Raw genomic sequence first — 23,889 nt, forward strand, 5'->3', positions numbered from 1 at the left:
GTGTGTGTGTGTGTGTGTTTCCAGTTGTAGGACAAAATTTTCCTGTTTGTTGAGGGAAAGACTTTGAAAAAGTGACTTTCTCAAGTGGCCATAAGATTGGGGCTATAAGTTTCTTGGAGCACACCTCATTGTCTTTGCCCTCGGGCTGCAAGTGGTGCCTACCAGGCTGGGCCGGGCTGTGTGAGTATCCTGGGGGCAGAGCGAGGCTGCAGCCCCCAACAGGAGAGGCCTCTGGAAGTCTGCTCACCGTCTCTGTCCCAAGCCTGGGGGGCCTACACCTGCCTCCTCCCCTGCCCTCCATTTGCAGCCCTCTCCTGCGTCCCCTGTCCCTGAACAGTACCTCTCCTCCTGTTTGGGGCTTCTTTTCTTTTTCTTGAGAGAGGGTCTCCCCCTGTCACCCAGGCTGGGATGCAGTGGCAGGATCTCAGCTCACTGCAACCTCCGCCTCCCGGACCCAAGCAATTCTCCTGCTTCAGCTTCCCAAGTAGCTGGGATTACAGGTATGCACCATGCCTGGCTAATTTTCAGTATTTTTAGTAGAGATGGGGTTTTGCCATCTTGGTCAGGCTGGTCTTGAACTCCTGGCCTCAAATGATCTGCCCCCTCGGCCTCCCAAAGTGCTGGGATTACAGGAGTGACCCACTGTGCCCAGCCTGGGGCTTCTTTCAACCCCCGCAACTGGGTATGATCCCTGACGGGTGCTCACCTCCAATTTTGGGCAAATGCAGTCAAGGACCTATCCCTTCCATGCCCAGGACCTCCTGGATCTGTTCTACCAGGCAGGCCGCTGTCCCCATGCAGGTAAACGTAGGGCCCCACAGGTGGCAGGAGCCTCCACGGTGGGTGCAACAGTAAGGCAAGAAGACACATGAGCAGTGCAAGCATTACTGGCTCCGCGAGTGCAGGCCTTTGAGCCTCAGCTCTGCATGTCCCTAACCGGATGTGTTTCTCAGGACTGAGACCAGGCCTTGTGCCTTTGATGGTGTATGTAGTACCTGGAGCAGTACCAGCCATGGGAGGCGATCTAGAATGACCCCCTTGGTCCTGCAGCAGACACATTTGCTAAACACCCGCTCAGCACTGAGCTCATGGGAAGCACCAAGGTTGCTGTGTCTGTCCCTGTCGAGGTTCCAGACCAGTGACCGAAGGAGATGCTAATGAATACGGAACCACAGACCCAAGAAGGGACAGCCCCACAGAAGGGCAGATTTAAGTAGGTGATTCTGTAACACCTTCACCCCCCCACCTAAAGACAAGCTTTTAAAACACCACAGAGTAGAGAGTGAAGAAAATTTGCAAAGTCATCTATTTTATGGACAAAATGCCATATGACATCATTACATATGTTCCTTCTGATTTCTACTCCTTATATTGAGTGGGTGAAATTAAATACCCTAAACATTCTTCTAAAGGCAGTGTTATGCTAAGATGTCTCTTCTGTTGTTCTTGTTGGAAATATTTCTAGAATCCAGTGGCGACTTCATCCACATGACTCATATTTTCTAAGATCACTTGGCTAATATTGCCTGCTGGCATCTCCATTCTAAAACGAAAGATGTGGCTTCATACCTTTAAAGCTTTGAAAACTTGAATATTCAAAAACATAATTCTTTAAATAAAGAAATGCTTGGGAGTGCATGCAGCTTTTTAAAGACACCTTCACTCATGGAATTAAAATCAAAGTGATGAGATAAATGTACAGTGTAGAAGTTCTGCACGTAATTTCCGAAAGATAAGCAAGAAACCTTCAGAAACGGGAACCTGCCTGCGAATGGTCACTCTTCCTGCTACCCGAGAGATTTCGTTTATGAAGCAGGTCAGTTCACCGGGCTACTGGACACTTTCGCACAAACTCCTCATTCTGTGGCCTCCCGGGCTGGCTGGATTTCCACAGACATTGAGCATGAAGTGACTGTGTAAAGCCACATCTTGAGCAAACATCACAATCACACTCCACACACACACACATGCTCATCACAACACATAACCTGCACCCATGCGACACATATGCCACACACCCACATGCACCACATATCACACAGCAACCCCACACACCCCATACACACCACACACACACACCACACACACTACACCGACACCACACATACAGCACACACCAAAGCGCACACACCCCACACACATACACACACCCCATATACACCACATACCACCCCCCAGACACATCACACATACACCACACCACACACCCCACATACACATGCACACACACCACACATACACACCACACATACACATACCCCACATACGCTGCACACTATGCCACACACACAGACCACAGACACAACACATACATAAAGCCCACATATACTGCACACCACACCATACATACACACCACACACACCACACACACACACCCCACATACACCACACACCATACCACACATACACGCCACACGCACACCGCATATCACACCACACACACACCCCATATACACCACACACACCCCACATATGCACACACACCACACATGCACACACACCACACATACACATACCCCACATACACCACACACGACACACCACACACACCTCACATACACCACATACCACACCACATACACACCCCAATATGAGACACACCACACCACACATATACAAACCCCCACACACACCACACACACTCCACATACACATGCACAGACACACCACACCACATACACCCCAGTACACCACACACTACACCACACATACACACCACACCACACATACCCCACACACACACCCCACATACACCGCTCACCACACCACACATCACACACCTCATGCTACTTACAACATATGCCACACACATACACCATACACCCACATACCACACACACAGACGCACACACACCATTCACATCACATACCACAAACACCACACACACACACCATCCATTCACACAGGCTGAGAGAGGCAAATATCATGACTACCACTGTAATTAGCAATAACTTGAATACTTTCCAAAATATGTCTAAGAAAGAATTCTGTTGTTAATATGATCAGGTGAAATAAAACTGGTTAGTATATTTGATAGGGCAGGTTAAATAAACAATACTTTGATGGATTTTCTGATTTTTTTTTGCATGGTCAGAAAGTTAAATCATGGTTGAGGCCTGACGGAAACAGTTTATTTGAGATTGCTAGGATAATTGTATCCTTTGAAAAGTTACCGTTTTCCTCTGAATTTTTGCTACCTTCCATCTCATCCATCTTCCTTCATGACAAAAATGATAAACTCGGAAAGGAAGCAATATTTAGGTGCCAACTAGTGTATGTAGGCAGCTGAGGGTTGCTTCTGAAGCTATTCCCACACCTATTTTGTTTTCTGCCTTAAAACCCTCTGAGAATGAGGCAGGATATAAATAAATACACAAAACTATTTTGTTTAAAACAAAATTTGTAATAGAAAAACTCTGATATCTATATTTATTTTATATATATTTTTAATTTTATTCCCCTCATGGCTTCAACTGAACAGTACACTTCAGTTAACGTGTGTGTGTGTGTGTGTGTGTGTGTGTGTGTGTGTGTGTGTTTATGTGTGTGTGTATTAAACAGCTCTATAGGGGCATGGAAGATAGACTGTAGAAATTCATGTTTAAAAGAAAAGAGCTAAAAAGAATGACAAACTAAACACTCAGTTTTGTATCTGGCTTTCTTTTTTTTCATCCTTTGCTTTTTATTTCTTCCATATCTGCTAGTCACCCAGTATCTGTCGTCAGGAAAATACCCTTCCTTCAGAGTCTGTGAGGTGTTCTAGCAAATAGAGCCAACTCTGGCTCAGGTGGTTTTCAAAATCTTAGAACTGGGGTTTTGACTGCTTTTGTCTTCATGGTTCATGATAAATTAGTTGATCAAAATGACTTGAACCCTCTAATGAGCAAACATCTAAATGTTAATTCTAATTAGTATATTAACCATTAGCATTTTTAATCATTTTGTTGTAAGTGTTTCCTTTTTTTTTTTTTTTTTTTTGAGACTGAGTCTCGCTCTGTCGTGCAGGCTGGAGTGCAGTGGCGCAATCTCGGCTCACTGCAAGCTCTGCCTCCTGGGTTCACCCCATTCTCCTGCCTCAGCCTCCCGAGTAGCTGGGACTACAAGCACCCGCCACCATGCCTGACTAATTTTTGGTATTTTTATTAGAGACAGGGTTTCACCATGTTAGCCAGGATGATCTTGTTCTCCTGATCTCGTGATCTGCCTGCCTCAGCCTCCTGAAGTGCTGGGATTACAGGCGTGAGCCACCGCGCTCGGCCAAGTGTTTGCTCTCTTTAAGATCAGAGAGGCCAGGTTGCCCTTCTCCCTCCTCACCAGGCTCCTCTTCCTCATTCTGATTCAAGAGTTGCGTGGCCGGAGGGTCACAGCTTTCTCCTATGTTGTGAAATGATCCTACTTTCCCTGTGAGGTGGACACCCTGCACTCTTGAGAAAAAAAGAAACCTTCATCACAGTCTCATAACCAGCTCCCAGCACCCTGCCCTGCCCAGCCCCTCCCCTCAGCTGTGTTGTGTATATATTTTTATTGACTGTGTGTGTATATATCTGTAGGAATGTGTGTGTGTGATCTTTGACAGTGAAGTTTCTAAATCTGAAAAGATCTTAATGAGTTCTATATTTAAACTTTGTCTATTATCATTTGAGTTTTTAATTAGTTTGTTTAAAGGCAGGGTCTGGCTCTGTCACTCAGGCTGGAGTACAGTGGCACAATCACAGCTCACTGCAGCCTCCAGTTCCTGGGCTCCAGCAGTCCTCCCACCTTGGCCTCCCATGTAGCTGGGACCAGAGACATGAGCCACCATGTCTGGTTACATTTGGGTTTTTTATCCTAATCCAAAAGACCTGCATTAAATGCATTCAGGAAAAGAAATATAATTGAAAATGGAAAGACCCTTCCTTCGGAGATGAGAATTTCCAATCCATCTGGGGCAACGAAGTATTGATATCTTGACTGCCTGGTGACCACACGTGCGCATTCTCCTCATTTTTATAAGCCCTCTGTTCAGATTTCCAAATTGTGACCTCTGACAGCTGGCACCCTGCTGGCCTCCCTAGAAGACAGGAGTCCAAAGACATGTCTTTGGACCATCCTCACCCTGCTCTCTCCCCAGCAAAGCCCCAGCCTACAGAACTGCTTCTGGTGGTCCCAGGCCTTCGGCTCCCACTGGGGCCTGGACTGTGGGAGCCACATGGAGCCCCTTTACCCCTCTTCTTGCAACTCCTAGAAGGCACAGGGGCTCTGGCATGTGAGGGACAGGCCTCAGTCATCCCATGCAGTATTTGCTACTCTCCTTTAATGCTATATCCATTCCACATTGATCCTTTTGGTGACAAAAAATTAAAATGAACAAAAGACATTCCACAGTCATTGTCATCACAAAATACATGGCTCTTCATTTGTGAACTTCTGTGGAATATCCTGGACACACAAGAGAAAAGAAAAACAATGAACAGGAAGGAAAACCAGGCAGGCAAAAAGCCCGTTTAATCTGGCAGACACGACGGCTCGTGGGTGCCTCTATTTTCAGCCCATTTTCTGCTTTTTCCCAGAGCGACTGAGGAGAGCAGCTGACATCTGCAGCCTGTGCCCTCAGCCACTGTGCTGGGCTCCTTGATCCTCTCTGTCCTTTGACTTCCTTGGCTGTAAAATGAATGAGTTGCGAAAGTAATTGAATAACTCTGCTGATTGCATAAGTTACTATCTGTACTTAGAATAGCATAGCGCTGGCACCTAGGCAGGCATGCATGTCACGTCCACTCCCTATACAGAGGCCGGGGAGAGTGAGAGGGATTGACAGACAGCTAGCATTGCCCTCTAAATGTAGCCAAAGCAGACCTGTTCAACAAGGTACTCCCCGGACCTGCTGGTCTCTTGGGGTAACCGACCTGCTCTGGGTACCAATGTGTCACTGACAGCCCCTTCCCCTAGGGAAACAGTTCTCAGACCCTTCTCATGCTCTGAAGATGACTCATTTCAAAACCCATCAGCCAAACACCAAGGAAGTACATCATTGGTAAGTTTTCTCATATGGCCGTGTATCATATGCTGGAGATGAGAGTGCATAGTGTTCCATCTGTGAATATTATTAGTGAATCCCACTCCTAAAAGTGAAGCATTTTTAGCTGACACCAAATTTCTGACACATGGGCATGTCACTTCAGGATTGAAGCTGAGAGGAGTTCACTCCAGGTAAAAAGAGGGGTTTGCTGAGCCACTCAGTTTAGCATAGGTGTATTTTTTTCTAATTTAAATATGTTATCTTTTCAGCTTTTATAAGGTATAATTGACAAAAATTGTGTATATTTCAAGCATGCAGCTTGTTTTGACGTATGTATCCAATGTGAAATGCTCGCCACAATCAAGCTAATTAACAGCAGGTCCACCATCTCAGATAGTTGCCCATTTCTTCCCCCACCCCAGATGATACAAAGTTTCAGTTATGCAAGATGAGTAAGTTCTGGAGATCTGATGTAGGAAGTGGTGACTATAGTAAAAGATACTGTCTTATAGACTGGAAACTTGCTAAAGAGGGTAGATCAGATATTTGAGATGAAGTTAGGTGCTTAAAAATACATGTATGTTAAAGTAGAGCTTGTTTAAAATAACGGTAAAACCCCTCAGCTTGCAGAAGCTTCCTAACGAATAGTTAGCAGTGGAGCTGCCACGTGTGCAGTGCGTGTGGGCTGCCAAGTGTGCAGTGCGTGTGTGCCGCCGCTTGTGCAGTGCGTGTGTGCCACCGAGTGTGCAGTGCCTGTGAGCTGCCGAGTGTGCAGTGTGTGTATGCCGCCGCGTGTGCAGTGCGTGTGTGCTGCCGCGTGTGCAGTGCCTGTGTGCCGCTGCGTGTGCAGTGTGTGTGTGCCGCCGAGTGTGCAGTGCGTGTGTGTGGTACTAAGTGTGCTGCTCGGGGTGCAGGGGACATTGCTCATTAGCACCTGCTGAAGGCTGAGTGACAGCCCTGGTGCTGGCCTTGGGTTGATAACACTTAACTTGGAGCGAATTGCTTCATTTCCAGACCAATGTTCTGCCTTGTGTTCTGGAGCAGTTTGGTGTGAATGATCTTTTCCAAAGGGCCACATGACACCATGAGCTCACAGGATGACTGTGCACAGTCCCTTTGAGGAATTCCCATGTCCAGATGGTGGCTGGACAGGTGATGGCATGGCACAGGGACAGTCAGTGGGGACAATGCGGAAAAATGAGCAGAAATAGGCTCAGAAGTGGGATTTTGTTTTCTTGTTCTTGTCCTCCAGAGCTGGGTGAGATTAAAAACATCACCACCACACAGCCTTCCCTGGAGCTGGACGGGCTGGAAAAGTACACCAACTACAGCATCCAGGTGCTGGCCTTCACCCGCGCAGGAGACGGGGTCAGGAGTGAGCAGATCTTCACCCGGACCAAAGAGGATGGTGAGAGACGGGTGGGCGGCGGGTCCCAGCAACTGCTGGAAGGGCTGGGTCAGAGGGAACTCACTTGCCTTTACCCTGCAGTTCATCAGGCTATTCTCAGTGCAAACCTTTGCTGCCTTCCCAAAATATCCCAGTGCAATTTAGAGCATTAGCTTCCTCTCTTGCCTTTGCTTGATGGGTCTAATCCATTGCTTCTTCTTCCTCTATATTTTTTCTTCTTTCTTTTTTTTTCCTTTGGCCAAGTACTATTGTAAATAGAAATTCATTTTATCCTGGAGCTGTAATACTTGTCATACATGTTTTGTATCTTGTTAGAATAATTTTAGTGGCTCTTCAGCTATTAGTGTAAGCTCTGATTAAATCCATCCTTCGACTTCTTGAAAATTATGTACAGGCTGAAGTTCTATTATTCTTTGCCAGCTGAAACACTTTAGAATAAGTCCTTAATTTGCGAACTTCATGTTAATTTTTTTTTTAATTCTTGCAAGAATTCATGGTGATTTAGTAAAAATTTAAATTGCTGCTCATTTTGTTCTACAACAATAATTCTTGCTGTTCCTTACAATTTGGATTGGGTTATGTGACTATTACCCAAACCTACAAAAACCGTACAACAAAGATTCTGTACTATTTTAAGGGAAACTCTGAGGGGCGTTAGCCAAGCCTGTTTGAGGAACAGATAAGTTCTGATAAATACTACTGTGGTAGTGAGAAAAGTAGCCTCCACCTTAGTAAAGGAAGGAGCAACTGATGTCAAATTGATGCCCACATAGAACCTTCCCAGGTTCTTCCAGCACAGAAGTATACATTGAGATAAGACATTAGCAGACCTAAATGCTGTGTTGGATCGTCTCTGCAACTTTTGTCATCTTGCCGGGACTCTGTTCCCCAGGCAGCGTAGGGGCAGGAGAGTTGTTGACCATTGCCGGTCGCCTCCCATGTATGGGCAGGTTTGATGTCTATGCCATCTCCCCCACTACTAGAGTATCCAAAATGCTGTTATTCCATCCCATATCTGTTCTGATGGAAGCAAAGAACACCTGTTGGGGGGCACAATACGCTCTTCTCCTCAGCCTTTCTGCCCCTGACCATGACTCTCTGTTATTCTAAGCTTGCCATCTTCCACCTCACTCTCTGCTCTCACCTTGGCAAGCCAGGCCTTGCTCTCCTGAGCAGCCCCAGGCATCCACTGTCACCTGGTGTTTTCGCTGCTTCTGTAGCCCTTCTCACATTATGATGTCTACACCCAAATTAATCCTCATTTGCTTTAGTTTTTTTCTATAATGCACAGGTAGTTCTTCCAGGGAATGTGCAGGTGTCAGCAGTTCTGCTCTAAGAAATTGGGTTATTTAGGGAAATCTAAGGTTCAACTGTAATGCCATTAGGAAGTCACACATCAATAGAGATATCTAGAAAGCTAAGTCCTGAGTAAAGACAGCCATAATTTAGTTTTTTTAAAATGTAATAGACGAAGAGCTGTGCATATGCTGGCTCTGTCACCTGCTACCTGTGGGACTTTGGGCACCTTACCTAAGCTTCTGTGGACTGGATTGTCCTCATGGGCAATCTGCTGTAGCAATCAGCCTGCACAGAACCAATGTATGAGAGCTGAAGTGATGTCTGAAAGCACCTGCTTGCCACAAAGTGAGATGCTTCCTGACACTCAATATTTGATTATTTGCTCTCCACTCCTTCAGAGCAGGAGTGAAATACTTTTTTTTACATTGCTAAGCAATAATGCAAATGTCACTGGAATTATTATTTAAAGAGCAAACTGATCATCCACAAAAAGTTTTGCATCTGCGTTTTTAGAAGAATGTACAGAAATCCAGTAAGAAGGGAAGGCTCTTCACAGATCCTTATTAATTCACAATTTTAGATCAATTTTAAATTAATATTCTAGTTTTAAAAATCATAGAGTTCTCTTTCAAACCTTGACCCCAAGGCCCAAAGTCTAATTTGTCAATCAATTATGCCTTACTTTTGTCTTCAGTGCTGATAGTGTGTGGAGCTGGGATTGACTATGGAAAACCCTGCCTTGGGTGCCCCAGTTACCCCAAGGAGGATGCTGTGGATCCCACTTTTGCTGGTGGTATGGGACAAGGACTATGCAGAACTGAGTGTCAATATTTTTTAGGATAAGTGTGTATTTTCAAAAAGAGGTGGAGTAGTGGATCACTTGAGGCCAGGAGTTCAAGACCAGCCTGGCCAACATGGTGAAACCCTGTCTCTACTAAAAATGCAAAATTAGCTGGGTGTGGTGGTGGGCGCCTCTAATCTCAGCTACTCCGGAGGCTGAGGCAGGAGAATCACTTGAACCCAGGAGGCAGAGGCTGCGGTGAGCTGAGATCATGCCACCGCACTCCAGCCTGGGTGACAGAGTGAGACTCCATCTCAAAAATAAAAATAAAAAATAAAAAATAAAAAAAAGAGGTGGAGTGAAGATTGGGTGGAAGAAGAGAAAAACTAGAATAATATCACTTTATCTCCCAAGTTCACATGAAAAATTCAATAATTTAGAAATGATGAAGAGTTGTGTCAACCGTGTCAACCACTTTTGTGGACTCAATACCTAATAAAATTAGGCATTCCAGCAGTTTACAGAATTAAATGCAATTTTATTTATCTGATTGGAAGAAGGGACAAAGGCCAATTCGGAGAACAAATGCCCAGTCGAACTGATTACAGATCCTATTAATACCTCAGTGAGAAAGCTTTGTAATTTTGAAGTTTGGATTACACTTGCAAGTTCAATTAAATTGTGTAAAAATACAGATAGATTTCCAGTAAAATAATAATTTCCAACATTTACTCAGTTCTTTCTCAATAAGATACTATTTTAGGCTCAGGTTGAAGTTTCAATGTTTATCAATGTTTTTGCAAGCAAAGAAAGACAGCTACATTAACAGGGACCACCTGATTCAGTTGTCTATGCCAGACACACGTCCTGTACCAGTCTTCCTAATCTAGGGAGCCTGGAGGCTTAAACTGTGTTATTAGGTCACTGATCATACTAAAAGGAGAAACTTAACCCTAATAAAGGCAAAAATTTACTTTTGCAACAGATTATTTGCAATAGAAATATTTGTTTAGAGAACAAGTCTGTGCTTTAAGTAGTTTCTCTACCTCTATCTAAAGATTCTTGGGCTCATAAACATATTCACAGGTCCACGGACATATTGTCATGTCTCTGGTCATAATCTCAGGGCCATAGACATAGTCTCGTATCCATAACTATAGTCTCGGGTGCATGGACATATTCTCATGTCTGTGGTCAGAGTCTCAGGGCCATGGATATCGTCTTTTATCCATAAATGTAGACTCAGATGCATGGAGATATTTTTGGGGCCTGTGACAACTGTTCGCAGTTCACATTATCTTTCCAGGACTGCTCAGTCAGTGAGAACTTGTACCCCTGTTATTGCTGCAGAAACACAAAGGATGACTTGGTGATCAGGCGTTCTGTTTTTGAGCGCAAGAACAACTAATCCTGACTTCTAAAACAGTTGTGAAATCCTGATGCCATTTTATTTGCCAATACTGTAATGTGAGCCAAGCCATAAGGAAAGAGAACACAAACAAAATGAATCTATTAATCTTCCAATTGCTATTTTCACTCTGAAGGCAAAAGCTAGTTTCAGCCTTGATCCCTTTACACAAGAGTAAACTTTGCATATGTATCAATAGAGATAGTTAAGTTCAAATATTGACGGAACACATCACTAATGCACATAACTCTGAAGGCACATGTGAGAGGGCCAGCAGCAGGTGGAATATGTCATCTCTACTCCCTCCCCACCGTCAATTAGCAAATCTTATTGGGAGAAGACCTGAAAGTAGAGCTAAGAGGAAGCAAAAAAATAAACTGACATCCAGATACCTCTGAATCCTCCGACCACTCATACCTTGAGCCATACATACTTATGAAGGTGTGGATAGTATGTGGCTGTGACATGTGCTGGGGTGATTTTATGACCACACCTCAGACCTGAAAGGGGGTAGATTGCATGTTGTGTTTGCATAGCCACCAGTGGTGCTGCCCCTCAGTAGACACTGGGAAGTACAGCCAATCAACACTGCTTAGGATTCAGGGGCTCTACAGCCTATGGTAGTGTGCCCTGTGCAGTGGCAGATATACCAGCAACACGACAGACAAGATGTCCTAGAACAGATTCTACCACGTGGCTTTCCACACTCCCTCCACTGCAGTGGTTCTCAGACTAGGTTCTTACACAGCCCAAGGGTTATTGGGTGGGCCCCAGTGGTAAGCAAGAGGCCCAGTGAGAGACTCCATTCTCTCCCTGACCCTGGCTTCAAGAGCCACCCCACTTCTACTTGTGTTATGTGCTGGGTTTCCACTTGATGGTTTGGTTAAAGCATCAGTCAAACATTTAAAGAATGTTTGAACACTCCTGCTCTAGTGAGAGGAAAGGCCAAAAATACCAGAGTCTTATGGACATGGGAAGAGAAAAGGGACATATGTGCATTGCTTGGTGAGATGACAGCTGTGAACGTGACATGTCCCTCCAGGATTGTAGCATCTGCACGGCACGGCATGGCTCAGGAAAAGCCACTGAAAAGTTGTGGACTCAGAAGGATCTGGCTACCATGGTGTACCACGTATGTACATGCATGTTTGTGTGTGCACATGCGCATACACACACACCTGCCTGTGGCTGTTTACTAAGAGCAGAAAAATGATGGTGAAAAAAAATGAAGCTGACTGCAGTGTTTGTGTGGGTGTTTAGTCAGAGTTTCATCTGATACTCGTACTTAAACCAAAGCAATACTGTTTCAGAAAAATTATTTTGGTATTTTACATTAAGGTATGTTACAGGAGAGCTGACCCACTTGTATTTATTTTCTATGCTGTGGAGCAGATTGCTACAACCTTAACACCTTAAAGCAATACAAATGTCTTATCTCATCGTTTCCAAGTGTCAGGCATCCAGGTCTGGTTGAGCTGAGTCCCCTGCTCAGTGTCCCACAGATGAATCAAGGTGTGAACTGGGGCTGTGCCCTCATCTGAGGTCAGGGTTTCCCAGGCTCACAAGTTATTGGTGGGATTTTGTTTGTTTGTTTGTTTTTGGCTATGGGGCTGGGGTCACCAGCCTCCAGAGGCTGCCTGTTACTCCCTGTCACAGCCCCTACCGCATGGCGGCTTCCTCCTTCAAGGCCAATAGGAAAGCCTCACATGGCTTCCAATCCCTCTGACCTCTTCTGTCTCCCTCTGACCGCCATCTCCTCTTCTAAGGGGCGCATCTGATAAAACCCAGCCCACTCAGGAAACTTTCCTTTTTATTAACTGAAAGTCGAGTGATTAGGACCTCAGTGATACCTGCACAAGCCCTTCACCTTTGCCACATGGCACAACCTGCCCATGGGAGGGATCTGTCCATCGTAGTAACAGGTGCCACACCCATTCGAGGGGAAGGAATCACCAAGGCACATACACTAGAGGGCAAGGATCTTGGGACCCATCGTAGAATCCCGCCTACCACACAGACACGAATGAAATCAGTTTTCCACTCTTGAAAAATCTGTATTGAGGATCTAGTATGTTCCAGATACTGGCCCAGGAACTAAAGATGCAGAGAAACAGGATGGGCATGGTGGGGTTTGCAAGCTAGTGGGGGAGACAGATGTTGATAGATCACCCCTGAGTGGATTGTGTCAAGTGCAATGATGAAAACGAGTCTCGACAGAGACATGGGAGCCCTGACCTGACCTAAGCTGGTGATCAGGGAAGACTTCCTGGAGAAAATGACACATATTAGACCCTGAGAGATGAGTAGGAGTTGCCAGGGAGAAGGCAGAGGGTGGGAGAAAGTCCAGACAGAGGCATCCCAAGGCCCTGGATCATGGCAGCCCAAGGGCCCGGGGTGGGAGAAGCAGACCACGTTCAGGGAACTGAAACAGAGCTCAGTGTTGGGGAGCACCAGCGAATCAGGGGTAGAGCCCAGCTGCTGACCTGTCATGTCCATCTGGACATCCAAAGGGCTCGTCAAGTCACAGTGGGAACAGAATTCCAGGTTCTGGTTCTTGCAACTAGAAGATGGGGGGAGCCCATTTCCTGAGATGGGGCAAGAGAAGTGCAGGTTTGGATAGAAGACGGTGAGCCCTGTTGTGACTATGTTGGCCTAAAGTGCCTGTGTGATCCCTGGTGGAAACGTCTCAGCCAATTGGACACATGAGACACAGAAGCATCTGCAGCTCAGAAGGGATGTCCAGGTGCATTGGAGGAATGTAGAAGAGAGAATTCTCTGAAGGCCACATTCTTTACTGCAATCAATTAAACTTGTATGCAGAACTTCTCCTACGATGCCCAGGAATTCATGAAAACTTCCCAAGCTCGTTTTGACCTTCATAAGAAAAACTCAGATTACCAAAATGGAATGTGGTCACTAAGAATGTTTCAAGAAAATATGTCCCAGACAGACATATACCATTTTTTACTCCATCCTCTGCCATCTCTGTCTTCTGCAACTCTCAGTGTCTGGTGTTTGTCATTCACCACTGAGTCACAAAGTAAAGGCTAGTATCATTTAATGACATTTAATCTAAGGACATAAGGATGGTTATTAGAGATGATAGCTAGAACTTATTTAGCGCCTACTCTACAGAGAACGGTAAATCATTTACATGAAGTATCTCTTGTAAATCTAACAGCAAAAACATAAGTCGGCACAATTATTGTTGTCGATTTATAAATGAGGGAACTAAAGATTATTAGAGAAGTTAATCGACTTGCTCAGGACATGGAACTAAGGGGTAGAGCCGCATGAAACCAGCAGTGAGGCTCCAGGGCCCACACCTTTAAGCTTTATGATATTGTCCAAACCAGAATGAAAATGTTAAGTTCTAGCTCTGAAAAGATTAGCTCAGTCATCCAGAAAGCGTTTCCAAAATGCCGTGTTCTTCAAATTTTCTATGTTGTTATTTTATTGTACAAAGTTCTAGTAACCATACAGGGAAAGACTGTGCAAGATAGATCATAAATCCATGTAGGAGGAGTCAACTGCGAGTTTAGATGGTGCAGTCAAAGCCCCTTGATCGGCTGTGACACAGGCATGCTCATGGAAATCCTCAATTGAAACAAGGAACCACCAAACTTTACAGTGGCCAAGAAGTACCCGAAATGCTGCATTTTAACTTAATACATATAAATATGTATTCATTCCCTAATCATTCCCTAATCACATGACTTAGGATCACTTCAAGTTTTGGGTGAAAACATTGGAGTTCTGTGCCATCTTTTACTGCATGAACTGTGTATTTAATGGGTAGCATCTGCATTTTTCAATTGGTGTCTCAAGAGCATGTGACCATTTATCAACGATCTATTTGCAAATGGAGACAAATCCACATGTCCCATTCTTCATAGTGGTCCTGACCAAACATAGATCAGCCTTCTTCCTTCCTTCCTTTCTTCCTTCCTTCTTTCCTTGCTTCCTTCCTTCCTTCCTTTTCTTTTCTTTTTTTATCCTTCCATCCTTTTGTCTTCCCTTCTTCCTTCCCTCCTTCCTTCCTTCCTTTCTTTTTTCTTCCCTCTTTCCTTTCTTCCTTCCTTCCCTCCGTCATTCCTTTTGTTCTTCCCTCCTTGATTTCTTTCTCTTTTTAATTTCTTTGTAACTTGCCTCTAAGGAAGCCTTTCCAAAGCAGTCCCATTAAGTGTCATAGAAACAGCTTTCTTTGCACTTGAATTTCATTGGTTTATGTAATGAATTAACTTACAGTATTACCCGTGACAGGTACAATTGTCACGAACAGGTTGGAAACAAATAGAATTGACTCCTCTTCAGCAGGCATTCAACTGGTTGGTGCTAAACTACCTGGCCTCCTAAAGAGAAGATGTCCAGCAAGAGTGTTCACTGTGGTGAACACCAACCAGGGGCTTTATGGAAACGACTGAGAGTGTTGGCTAAGCTGGGTGTCTACTAGGATTAAAATCCTCATGAAACGTTCACTCTGCCCTTGTTCAGGAGGAGCCCTGGCAGCTCTGAACTAGGTTGTGGATGTCTTAGACATTGCCCTCACCTGATTGGGGTTTGTTCTCACGGGATTTCTTAACCCAGGATCTGTCATTTATGTGTGTTACCTTTTCTAGACCTTCCACTGTCTGCAAGACTTGCCAAAACTGGATTTTATATTTTCAAATGGTGACTATGTCCAACCCAAGTTAGTTCTCACCAGAGCTCTTGGTTTTGTTATGCAGACTTAGAAGAGTCAAGATGACAATTATGAGATGCACATTCACCTCCAAAACTATTTACTGAGCAGTTGCATTGCTGTCAAAGCAGTAAAAGACTCACAGCTTTCTCCAGGGGTTTGCAAGGGACTTATATTGGCTTGAATTTCAGTGCCTCCATCAATGTGCTTGCCCTTCATGTGGACAGTGAGGTTAATAAGGAACAAAGCAAGAGCTCTGATGCCTTTCTCACTGGCACTTATGACATTTTGGCATCTTCTGTGTCTTGGTCATCTCACCGCACCCCCCAACTCTTCAACCTGGAAAATAAAAGAACAAGAGGAGTGGGACATGCCTTCAATCTCACTCCCAAATCATGCTTAGTATTGCTGCCAGCATGTTCTGCCTTCTTAGCTGGTTTACAGGGGAGAGTTTGTCTTACATGGATACTGTGAATCTTGGACACAATAATCCCTATTCATCAACAATATTTCCATTTCTCCTGAGCCCAACGTGGTGCCATTACAAAATGACTGGGGTGAGGGAGAGTGGGGTCTCCATGGCTGAGGTAGTTCACCCTCATGCGTCTCAAATTGAGGATCCAAAAGGTTCATCCCCAGTACATTCAAAGCCAAAAACTGCAGCAGAAATAAGACTGATCCAGAAGTTAACTGTCCAGTTATCCAGAGGCAGGAAGTCTCCAAGCACTGAAATGGGCTGGGAAGGCTCCCCAGGACAAAAGGGACTAGAACGGACTGTATCAGGTCCTAGAGCTACAGAGAACCACAGACTCCAACATTAGGAATGTATTTGCTGTCTCTGAGTTCTGGAGGCCGGAAGTCCAGAATCAAGGTGTCTGCAGGGCTGGTTATCTCTGAGAGCTTTGAGACAAGCATCTGTTCTTGGCTTCTCTCCTTGGCTTATAGATGCCGTCTTCTCCCTGTGTCTTCACATCATCTTCCTTCTATACATGTCTGTCTCTGTGCCAAAACTGGCCTTTTTATAAGGAGACCAGAAGTACTGGATTAGAGGCCACACTAACAAACTCATTTTAACTCGATTACCTCTGTAAAGACCCTACCTCCAATGACAGTGTCATTCTGAGGTCCTGGGGGTTAGGACTTCAACATATGCATTTGGGGGGACACAGCAGAACCCGTAATGCTCAACCTCAAAGAGCTGAACAGTGAGCATGGAGTGGGGTCGTGTTGGGAGGCGTGGGCCCGCAAGCCCAAGTCGAGGCCCCACCTTGTGACTAAACACACGGCTCTTCCAGTTCCAGGTCCTCCCGCGGGCGTGAAGGCAGCAGCGGCCTCAGCCTCCATGGTCTTTGTGTCCTGGCTTCCCCCTCTCAAGCTGAACGGCATCATCCGAAAGTACACTGTATTCTGCTCCCACCCCTATCCCACAGTAAGTTGGTAAATAACCAAGTGCCTTTCAAGCGTCTGCCAGGGACGAGCTGCAGGTGCTCGTGCTGGACAGTTTTGTTCCTTTGTTTCCCACCTACTTGGGTCTTTCCAGTGGTTTTGTTTTGCCCCTGCTGTCTCCACATACAAAGCAAAGTCCTCATTTACACCTCATTTGAAAATACGCTCCTGAATCATGACAAGGGGGACAATTGTCTAGAATTATTGTTTATTTGGTGAGTTCCCACTAAACTGCCAGCAGCCTGATCAAAATCAAAGCCCAGAGGCCTTAATTGTGCCTTAATTGATAGTCAGTGGACAACACCTATTGATTTTACTGTTGGACTCATCATGACGGGCACTTTACGCCTTCCCTCCCTCCCGACTCCTTCCCTCCCTCCTTCCTTCCCTCCCACCCCACCCCATCCCTTCCTTTCCCTCCTCCATCTCACACTGGGAAAAGAATAGCGGGCAAAACCCTATTGTGCTAGAAATGAGAGACTTTCATGAAGATCTATTACCCTTATGGTTATAGCAGTCAGCCTGGTTCATTGTGAAGGAACTAAAAGTTATTTACTCTTTCAAAGTGTGGTTTTGTTATCATTCATATTATTCCTGCTGAATAATTATTATAAAATTAGACTGCTTCTGAGACCACACCAAAACATATCAAAAAGGAAATTAAAAAAAAAAAGAAAACATTGAAATCACCCACCAAAACTGATGATGTCTTCATAGAAACATTAGACATTTTATGCGGCAGGTGCCGTGTGTCTTCCATCTTTGCATCTCCAGCTTCCAGTATAGAACTTGACACATGTAGTCATTCACTAAGCGTTTGTGGAGTGAATATACACACTGGTTTTGTTTATTTTCTGGTAAAATACACAAAACGTAAAACTTAGCATCTTAACCACTTTGATTATCGAGTTTATCAGTGTTAAATACCTTCACATTGTTGTGAAACCATCACCACCATCCATCTCCAGAACTCTACAAAACCAAAACTCTGTCCCCATTAAACACGAATTCCCCATCCTCCCTCCAGCCAGCCCCTGGCACCCACCATTCTACTTTCTGTCTCTGGATTTGACTCCTCTGGAGATCTCATGCATGTGGAATGATACAGCATTTATCACTTAGTGACCGGCTCGTTTCATTGACCTGATATCCTCAAGGTTCATCCATGTTGTAGCATGCGATGGAATCTCCTTCCTTGTGAAGGCTGAAAAATATTCCCAAACAAATTTATGGATTAATCTTTTAATCAAGGTGATGTGTTTGTGCAAGCTCAGAGTCCACAGGGGCCCTTGAGGCCTGGTGTACCCCAACAGTGAGTATGAGCGAGAGAGTGTGCAGGCTTGCTTGGCCCATGAAGGTCCGTCTGTCTGCTGAAAAAGGTGTGTGCTCTACTGCTTATGCATTCATGGCAGTACTCTGTCCTTGAAGTCAATACGTAAATGTAAATGGTCTGAGTTAGGCTCCACAGTGTTTTTATGGGCTTCTTATGTGATTTTCAATATGCTGTTAATCCTCACTTGCTGAATCCTACCATCAAAGCGCAGAGATGTAGAGCACCGTAGACACAGAAAAAAAACTGAGCCATTGTGCCCTCTACTCAGAGTGGCAATTCTTCGAGGACCCCCCACCCTGCCCAGGGTGGCTTCTGATTTTCTCCTTAATACTGATGTGTCCCTGTATTCACCAAAGAGAGACAAAAATTATTGCTGAAATAAAGCATACTCATTTTCCACTAGAACTTGAATTGTATCTGTATTAGTATTCACTCATTCATTCATTGATCTCTTTGCTACGGGATTCATGTTTGCTGTTTTGACTCTAACAGGCTAGAAAGCACCTAGCAGGGTACAGAAACACCAGCAGCTTCCTCTCGTTTTGTCTTCTCAATCAGATCTTCATCTGTAAACTAAAAATCCCTACCTGGCTTATTTGAAATGAGTCCTTAGTGACTGATGCTTAATGAGGAAGCCCCTCTTTGTGGATGATACAGGCTGTATCTGGCTCTGTCCTCCCAGCCTGAGAATTACATACAATAAAAAAGGAAGAAAAAACATCCTATCCTGAAAATAAAGTCACACAGGTGTTGTTAGATGGGGTAGAAATGCGTTTCCCTGGGATTTCTCCTGTCTCTTCGCCCACAGAACAATGGGATTTGACCTGCCCAGGATCTTAACAATACACTCTCAAAAGGGACAGTAATGAGGGCCAGCCAGGCATGGTGGCTCACGCCTGTAATCCCAGCAGTTTGGGAAACCAAGGCAGGAGGATCACTTGAGGCCAGGAGTTTGAGACCAGCCTGGCCAACATATGAAACTCCGTCTCTACAAAAAATACAAAAATTAGCCAGGCATGGTGGCACATGCCTGTAATCCCAGGTACTCGGGAGGAGGCTGAGGCAGGAGAAACTCTTGAACCTGGGAGGCAGAGGTGGCAGTGAGCCAAAATGACACCACTGCACTCCAGCCTGGGCAACACAGCAAGACTCCATAAAAAAGAAAAAAAAGACAGTAATGAGAACAAACCAACCAGAAAAAGGTGGGAAATAACAGCTGAGATTTTTATCAGGGTATCTCTGTGTTGGCTTTTGACCATATTAAAAGGACTAGAGACATAGAAATATGATGAACAGGTGCCTGTGTTCTTCCAGGCGGTGATACCTAGAAAGTGTTTCAAGGAGGTCCCAGAACCCCAAACACAGGTGGTGATACCTACAAAGTGTTACAAGGAGGTCCCAGAACCCCAAACACAGGCGGTGATACCTAGAAAGTGTTACAAGGAGGTCCCAGAACCCCAGAGCACCCTCATCGAAGTGAAGTGAACTAAAAATAGTTCCATCTCCATATCCACATTCCTATCTATCTATCTTAACCATCATTTAAGACCATGAGGCCTATTTTTTACATCAAATAATATCGTTGAGTCAAGGTCAGAGACAATTATTTCTCTTCAGAGGTGAATATTTGTAAAGAGTATCTATTATTCTGTTTTAAATATGAAATGATCAAGAAACGTTAAAGTACAGGAAAGGAGAGTTTTTTTGTTTTTTTGGTTTTTTTTTTTAATTATTTTTTTTCCGTCAGTTTCTGCAATTTGACTTTCAGTAAACTGGATGCTGTCAAGTTTTCTGAGGCATTTGCATTTCTGGCTATGTGTACGAATGACCACCAGAGGGCAGTATGAGCTCTAGCTATTTTCCTTGCTCATAAATCTGAATTTTTTTATTTGAAATGATTTCATAGTTGAATGTAGAACATAGGGGGATAAATCAGGACACAATATGCCTTGTAAATTTGATCCTTTTTATAAGAGTCCCTCAGATAACCTCCTCGCTGATGTCAATTTCTCTCAAGATCCCAAATTCATCTCCCTTTCTTGGGAAAGGACCTTGTTAAAATAGACAAGCTTTTAAATCTAATATGTGACATATAATGTCTGCTAATGGGCACTTATTTCATGGTGCTGTCTCAGTTTAGCTTACAAAAAGCCATTAGAATTTGAAACATTGCATGTGGCCCGATGACAAGTTAGAGTAACTGAGAAGGAATCTGCAAACAGGTTGTCTGCAGATGGTGCTGACTGAACATGAACCTTCCCTCGGGGGTCCAGCAGTGCAACGAGATATTAAACTCCCCAATCAGAGATTCAAACTGCAAAATCTCAAAAGTCATTGGATTCAGAGCCTCATCCCCAGAATTTGCAGATTCTGGCTATTAATTTTAATATATAATGGTTGGAATGATCAAACAATCGATTATAAGCAATGAAAGTCCAAAGACGTGAGACGGCCCTTTTGAGGTCTCAGGAAGGAAACAGTCAAGCTTCATTTCCTCCCTGATGCTCCGGTCTACATAAAAGCAGTCTGCAAAAATTTTACATACAGACTGCTTTTACTATATACACATTAAGTAAGCATTATGATATAGACATTGTCTATTTCACAATGCTAATCTCATTTACAGAGTTTAGAAATGTAAAATTAGGAAGCACAGACTTCTCATTAATGAAAACTAAAAGTCAGAAGGCATGAAATATCTCTGAGCTGTGATTCACATTAGTTATTCCAGCTTCAGATGATAACATTATTCAGTTCCTATACATAGTACGTGCTCAATAAATGTTGCTGAGTGAACCAGTGAGAATACACCACTACTCTTCTTACCCAGAAGACTTGGGGAATTAAACTCTCCACAGTGTAGACCACAACTTAGAATTAAACAAGTCTTCTGGGAGGCAAAGTAGCTCACCAGGTCCAGACAGCTTCCCACCCCAGGCAACAGGTGTGTGTTTGCCTCCCAACCGGCCGCAGACTGCGTCGAGTAAAGCCATAGTCAGGCCGAGGGTGAAAGGGGACTTCCAAGGACCAGAAATGTGCAGGAATCTCAAGGAGTGGGAAAGTGGTATAACGTGGAATCTGGAAAGCAGCATCTAACATGCTCATGTGTATCTACAATGATACTCATCACAGTGTTCATTCTTCCTCTCTCACACGAAACAGGGACCTCCTGGCTGTATTAAAATGTCATTCCTCCCTCCCAGTACCCTCCCTATTTCATGTCACTGTAGCATATAGTGACACTACTAGACAGCAGTTTGCTTTTAAAATCCTCCTTTTCTTAGCTTCCATTATCTTGTTTTTTATTCTTTGTTGCTTCTCGTCCCTCTGCTTCCCACCCTTAAATGTAGGCATTTTCCAATATTCTTCCTTTATCACTTTTAATATTCTACACTATCTCTGTAGATCATTGACTCTGCTCGTGTAATTTACTATCTATCATCTGAAATTAAAGAGTTCACATTTTTTATTTCTAATCCTGACAGTCTTAGAGAACCATCAGTCCTATACTTCCAACTTACCACCATCTGCGTACTCAGGAAGACCTCTCCAGTACTTCGCATTCAGTGTGCCCACAAACACATTTAGACTTGTCTCTCCCTCTCTTCCTGTGTTCTAGTTTAGCTGATGATCTAACAAAATCTGCTGCTTTCTGACCAGAAGCTCCGAGCTACCTATAGTTCCTCTCCTAATCATTCATTCGTTTATACCACAAATAAACAGAGTACTACTCTTACAACAAGCTCTGAGCCAGGTTCTGAATCACATCACTCAAGAGATGCTGAGTCAGGGGGCATCACAAACAGGCCTGAAACCTCAGTGATTTACAACAACCAACGGTTCTATTTTTCTTTCACTATCATGCTCATTGTGAGTACATGGCAGTCCATGCCGTGTTATCTTCACTCCAGGAAGGACCCAGGCAGGTTTCATGACAAAGAGAAAGAAATCTCTGAGGCTCTGACATAGGCATGTAAATGCTCCAGCACAAATCATGGGCCAGAATCTGTCGTAAGATTCTGGTCCATGTCTTAACCACAAGGGAACCATGACGTATGCTCCAAACCCATACCCAGAAGTTCTAGGAAAGGCAGGAAACACTGGACAATGTCACCCTTCTGTGTAATGTGACAGAGGACACAGCAGTGATGTGTACAGCACAGTGCAGGAGTGCGGACGGGGGGTCACTCAAACACAGGGCCAGAGATGGTTGCTTGGAACACATAGCTAGTCCTGGCTTGCAGGAAGAGAAGAATCTTACCTGATGAATCAGAGGCAGGAGGGGGTAATATGATCAGAGGAAATAAATGAGCAAAGTGACATCATGTCACAAGAGCTCTCTGCAATGTCTTGTTTGTTTGTTTGTTTGAGACAGAGTTTCACTCTGTTGCCAGGCTGGAGTGCAGTGGCACCATCTTGGCTCACTGCAACCTCTGCCTCCCAGGTTCAAACGATTCTCCTGCCTCAACCTCCTGAGTAGCTGGGATTACAGGTGCCCACCACCATGCCAGGCTAATTTTTGTGGTTTTAGTGGAGACGGCGTTTCACCATGTTGGCCGGGCTGGTCTCGAACTCTTGACCTCAGGTGATGCGTCCACCTCTGCCTTCCAATGCAAGATCTTCTTAATCTCCTTTCCTTTCACACCCACTGCCCTTGCCTTGCTTCAGGTCCTCCCCCAGGGAACCAAAACCAAGTCAGAAGCCTTCCCACTGCCAGGCTCAACTCCCAGTCTGCTGTCCACATCCCTGTCACAATTCATTTTTCCAATTCTGAATCTGAGCATGTTATTCCTTTGTGCACATTTCTTGGATGACTTCTCATTTTTTACCTAAAGACATTGAAAATTCACAATATGACCTAGATAGAGTTCCACAATCCAGCTGCAACTCCTATCTAGTTTCATATTCTACTAACCTTCTTCCATCTGGTATCTAAGTAATACCATGTCTCATATGTGTCTGCATTTGTGTACATGTGTATGTGTCTGTGTGTGTGTGTATGTATGCGTTGGATTCTCCTTGCCTTTTCCATCTTATCCTCTTTGGTAAAAATGTTTATTGTTTAAAGCTGAACTTAAATACTTTATTTTTATTTCACCATTTCTTAGCACTGGCTACATGTTAGGCACTGGGTGCCAAAAGCTTTATACCTATGGTTTTTGAACTTGTTCTATGGTGACCCACAATAGAAAATATAAGTTATAATCACACTGTGGAAGTACACGCACCACAAACTTACATTGACGAAACGTGATGCCCTCTGCTATTTTCTGCTCCATTTGATTTTTTTTTCTATTCTATTTCATTTTGTTTTTAAAGTGGTTGTCATGTGTTCCACTAAATTCCTCCTGTGACTCACATTTTTAAAAATACTGTTGTGCATCAGTTAATTCTGGTGACTATCTTACACAGGAAGCATTGTGATTGTTATCTTCATTTACCGATACTGAAATGAAGACTGTACAATCTGGCCAGAGCCACGCAGGTTAGCAAAGGAAGACGGGACCTGCAACCCACAGGGGGCTGAGTTCTG

General features: G+C 44.3%; 1 protein-coding gene across 1 annotated transcript in view; it reads left to right on the top strand.

Moving 5' to 3' along the window:
- The window catches only part of LOC108523301 (Down syndrome cell adhesion molecule), a 337,477-nt gene that overhangs the window by 235,438 nt on the left and 78,150 nt on the right, over positions 1-23,889 (top strand). The window contains exons 18-19 of the mRNA XM_017863826.1: positions 7,253-7,408; positions 16,873-17,006. Of these exons, the coding sequence (XP_017719315.1) occupies positions 7,253-7,408; positions 16,873-17,006 (290 nt within the window). The remainder of the gene's footprint in view (positions 1-7,252; positions 7,409-16,872; positions 17,007-23,889) is intronic.

This window comes from Rhinopithecus bieti, unplaced genomic scaffold (assembly GCF_001698545.2).
Source record: "Rhinopithecus bieti isolate Rb0 unplaced genomic scaffold, ASM169854v2 scaffold_73797, whole genome shotgun sequence".
Lineage (NCBI taxonomy): Eukaryota > Metazoa > Chordata > Mammalia > Primates > Cercopithecidae > Rhinopithecus > Rhinopithecus bieti.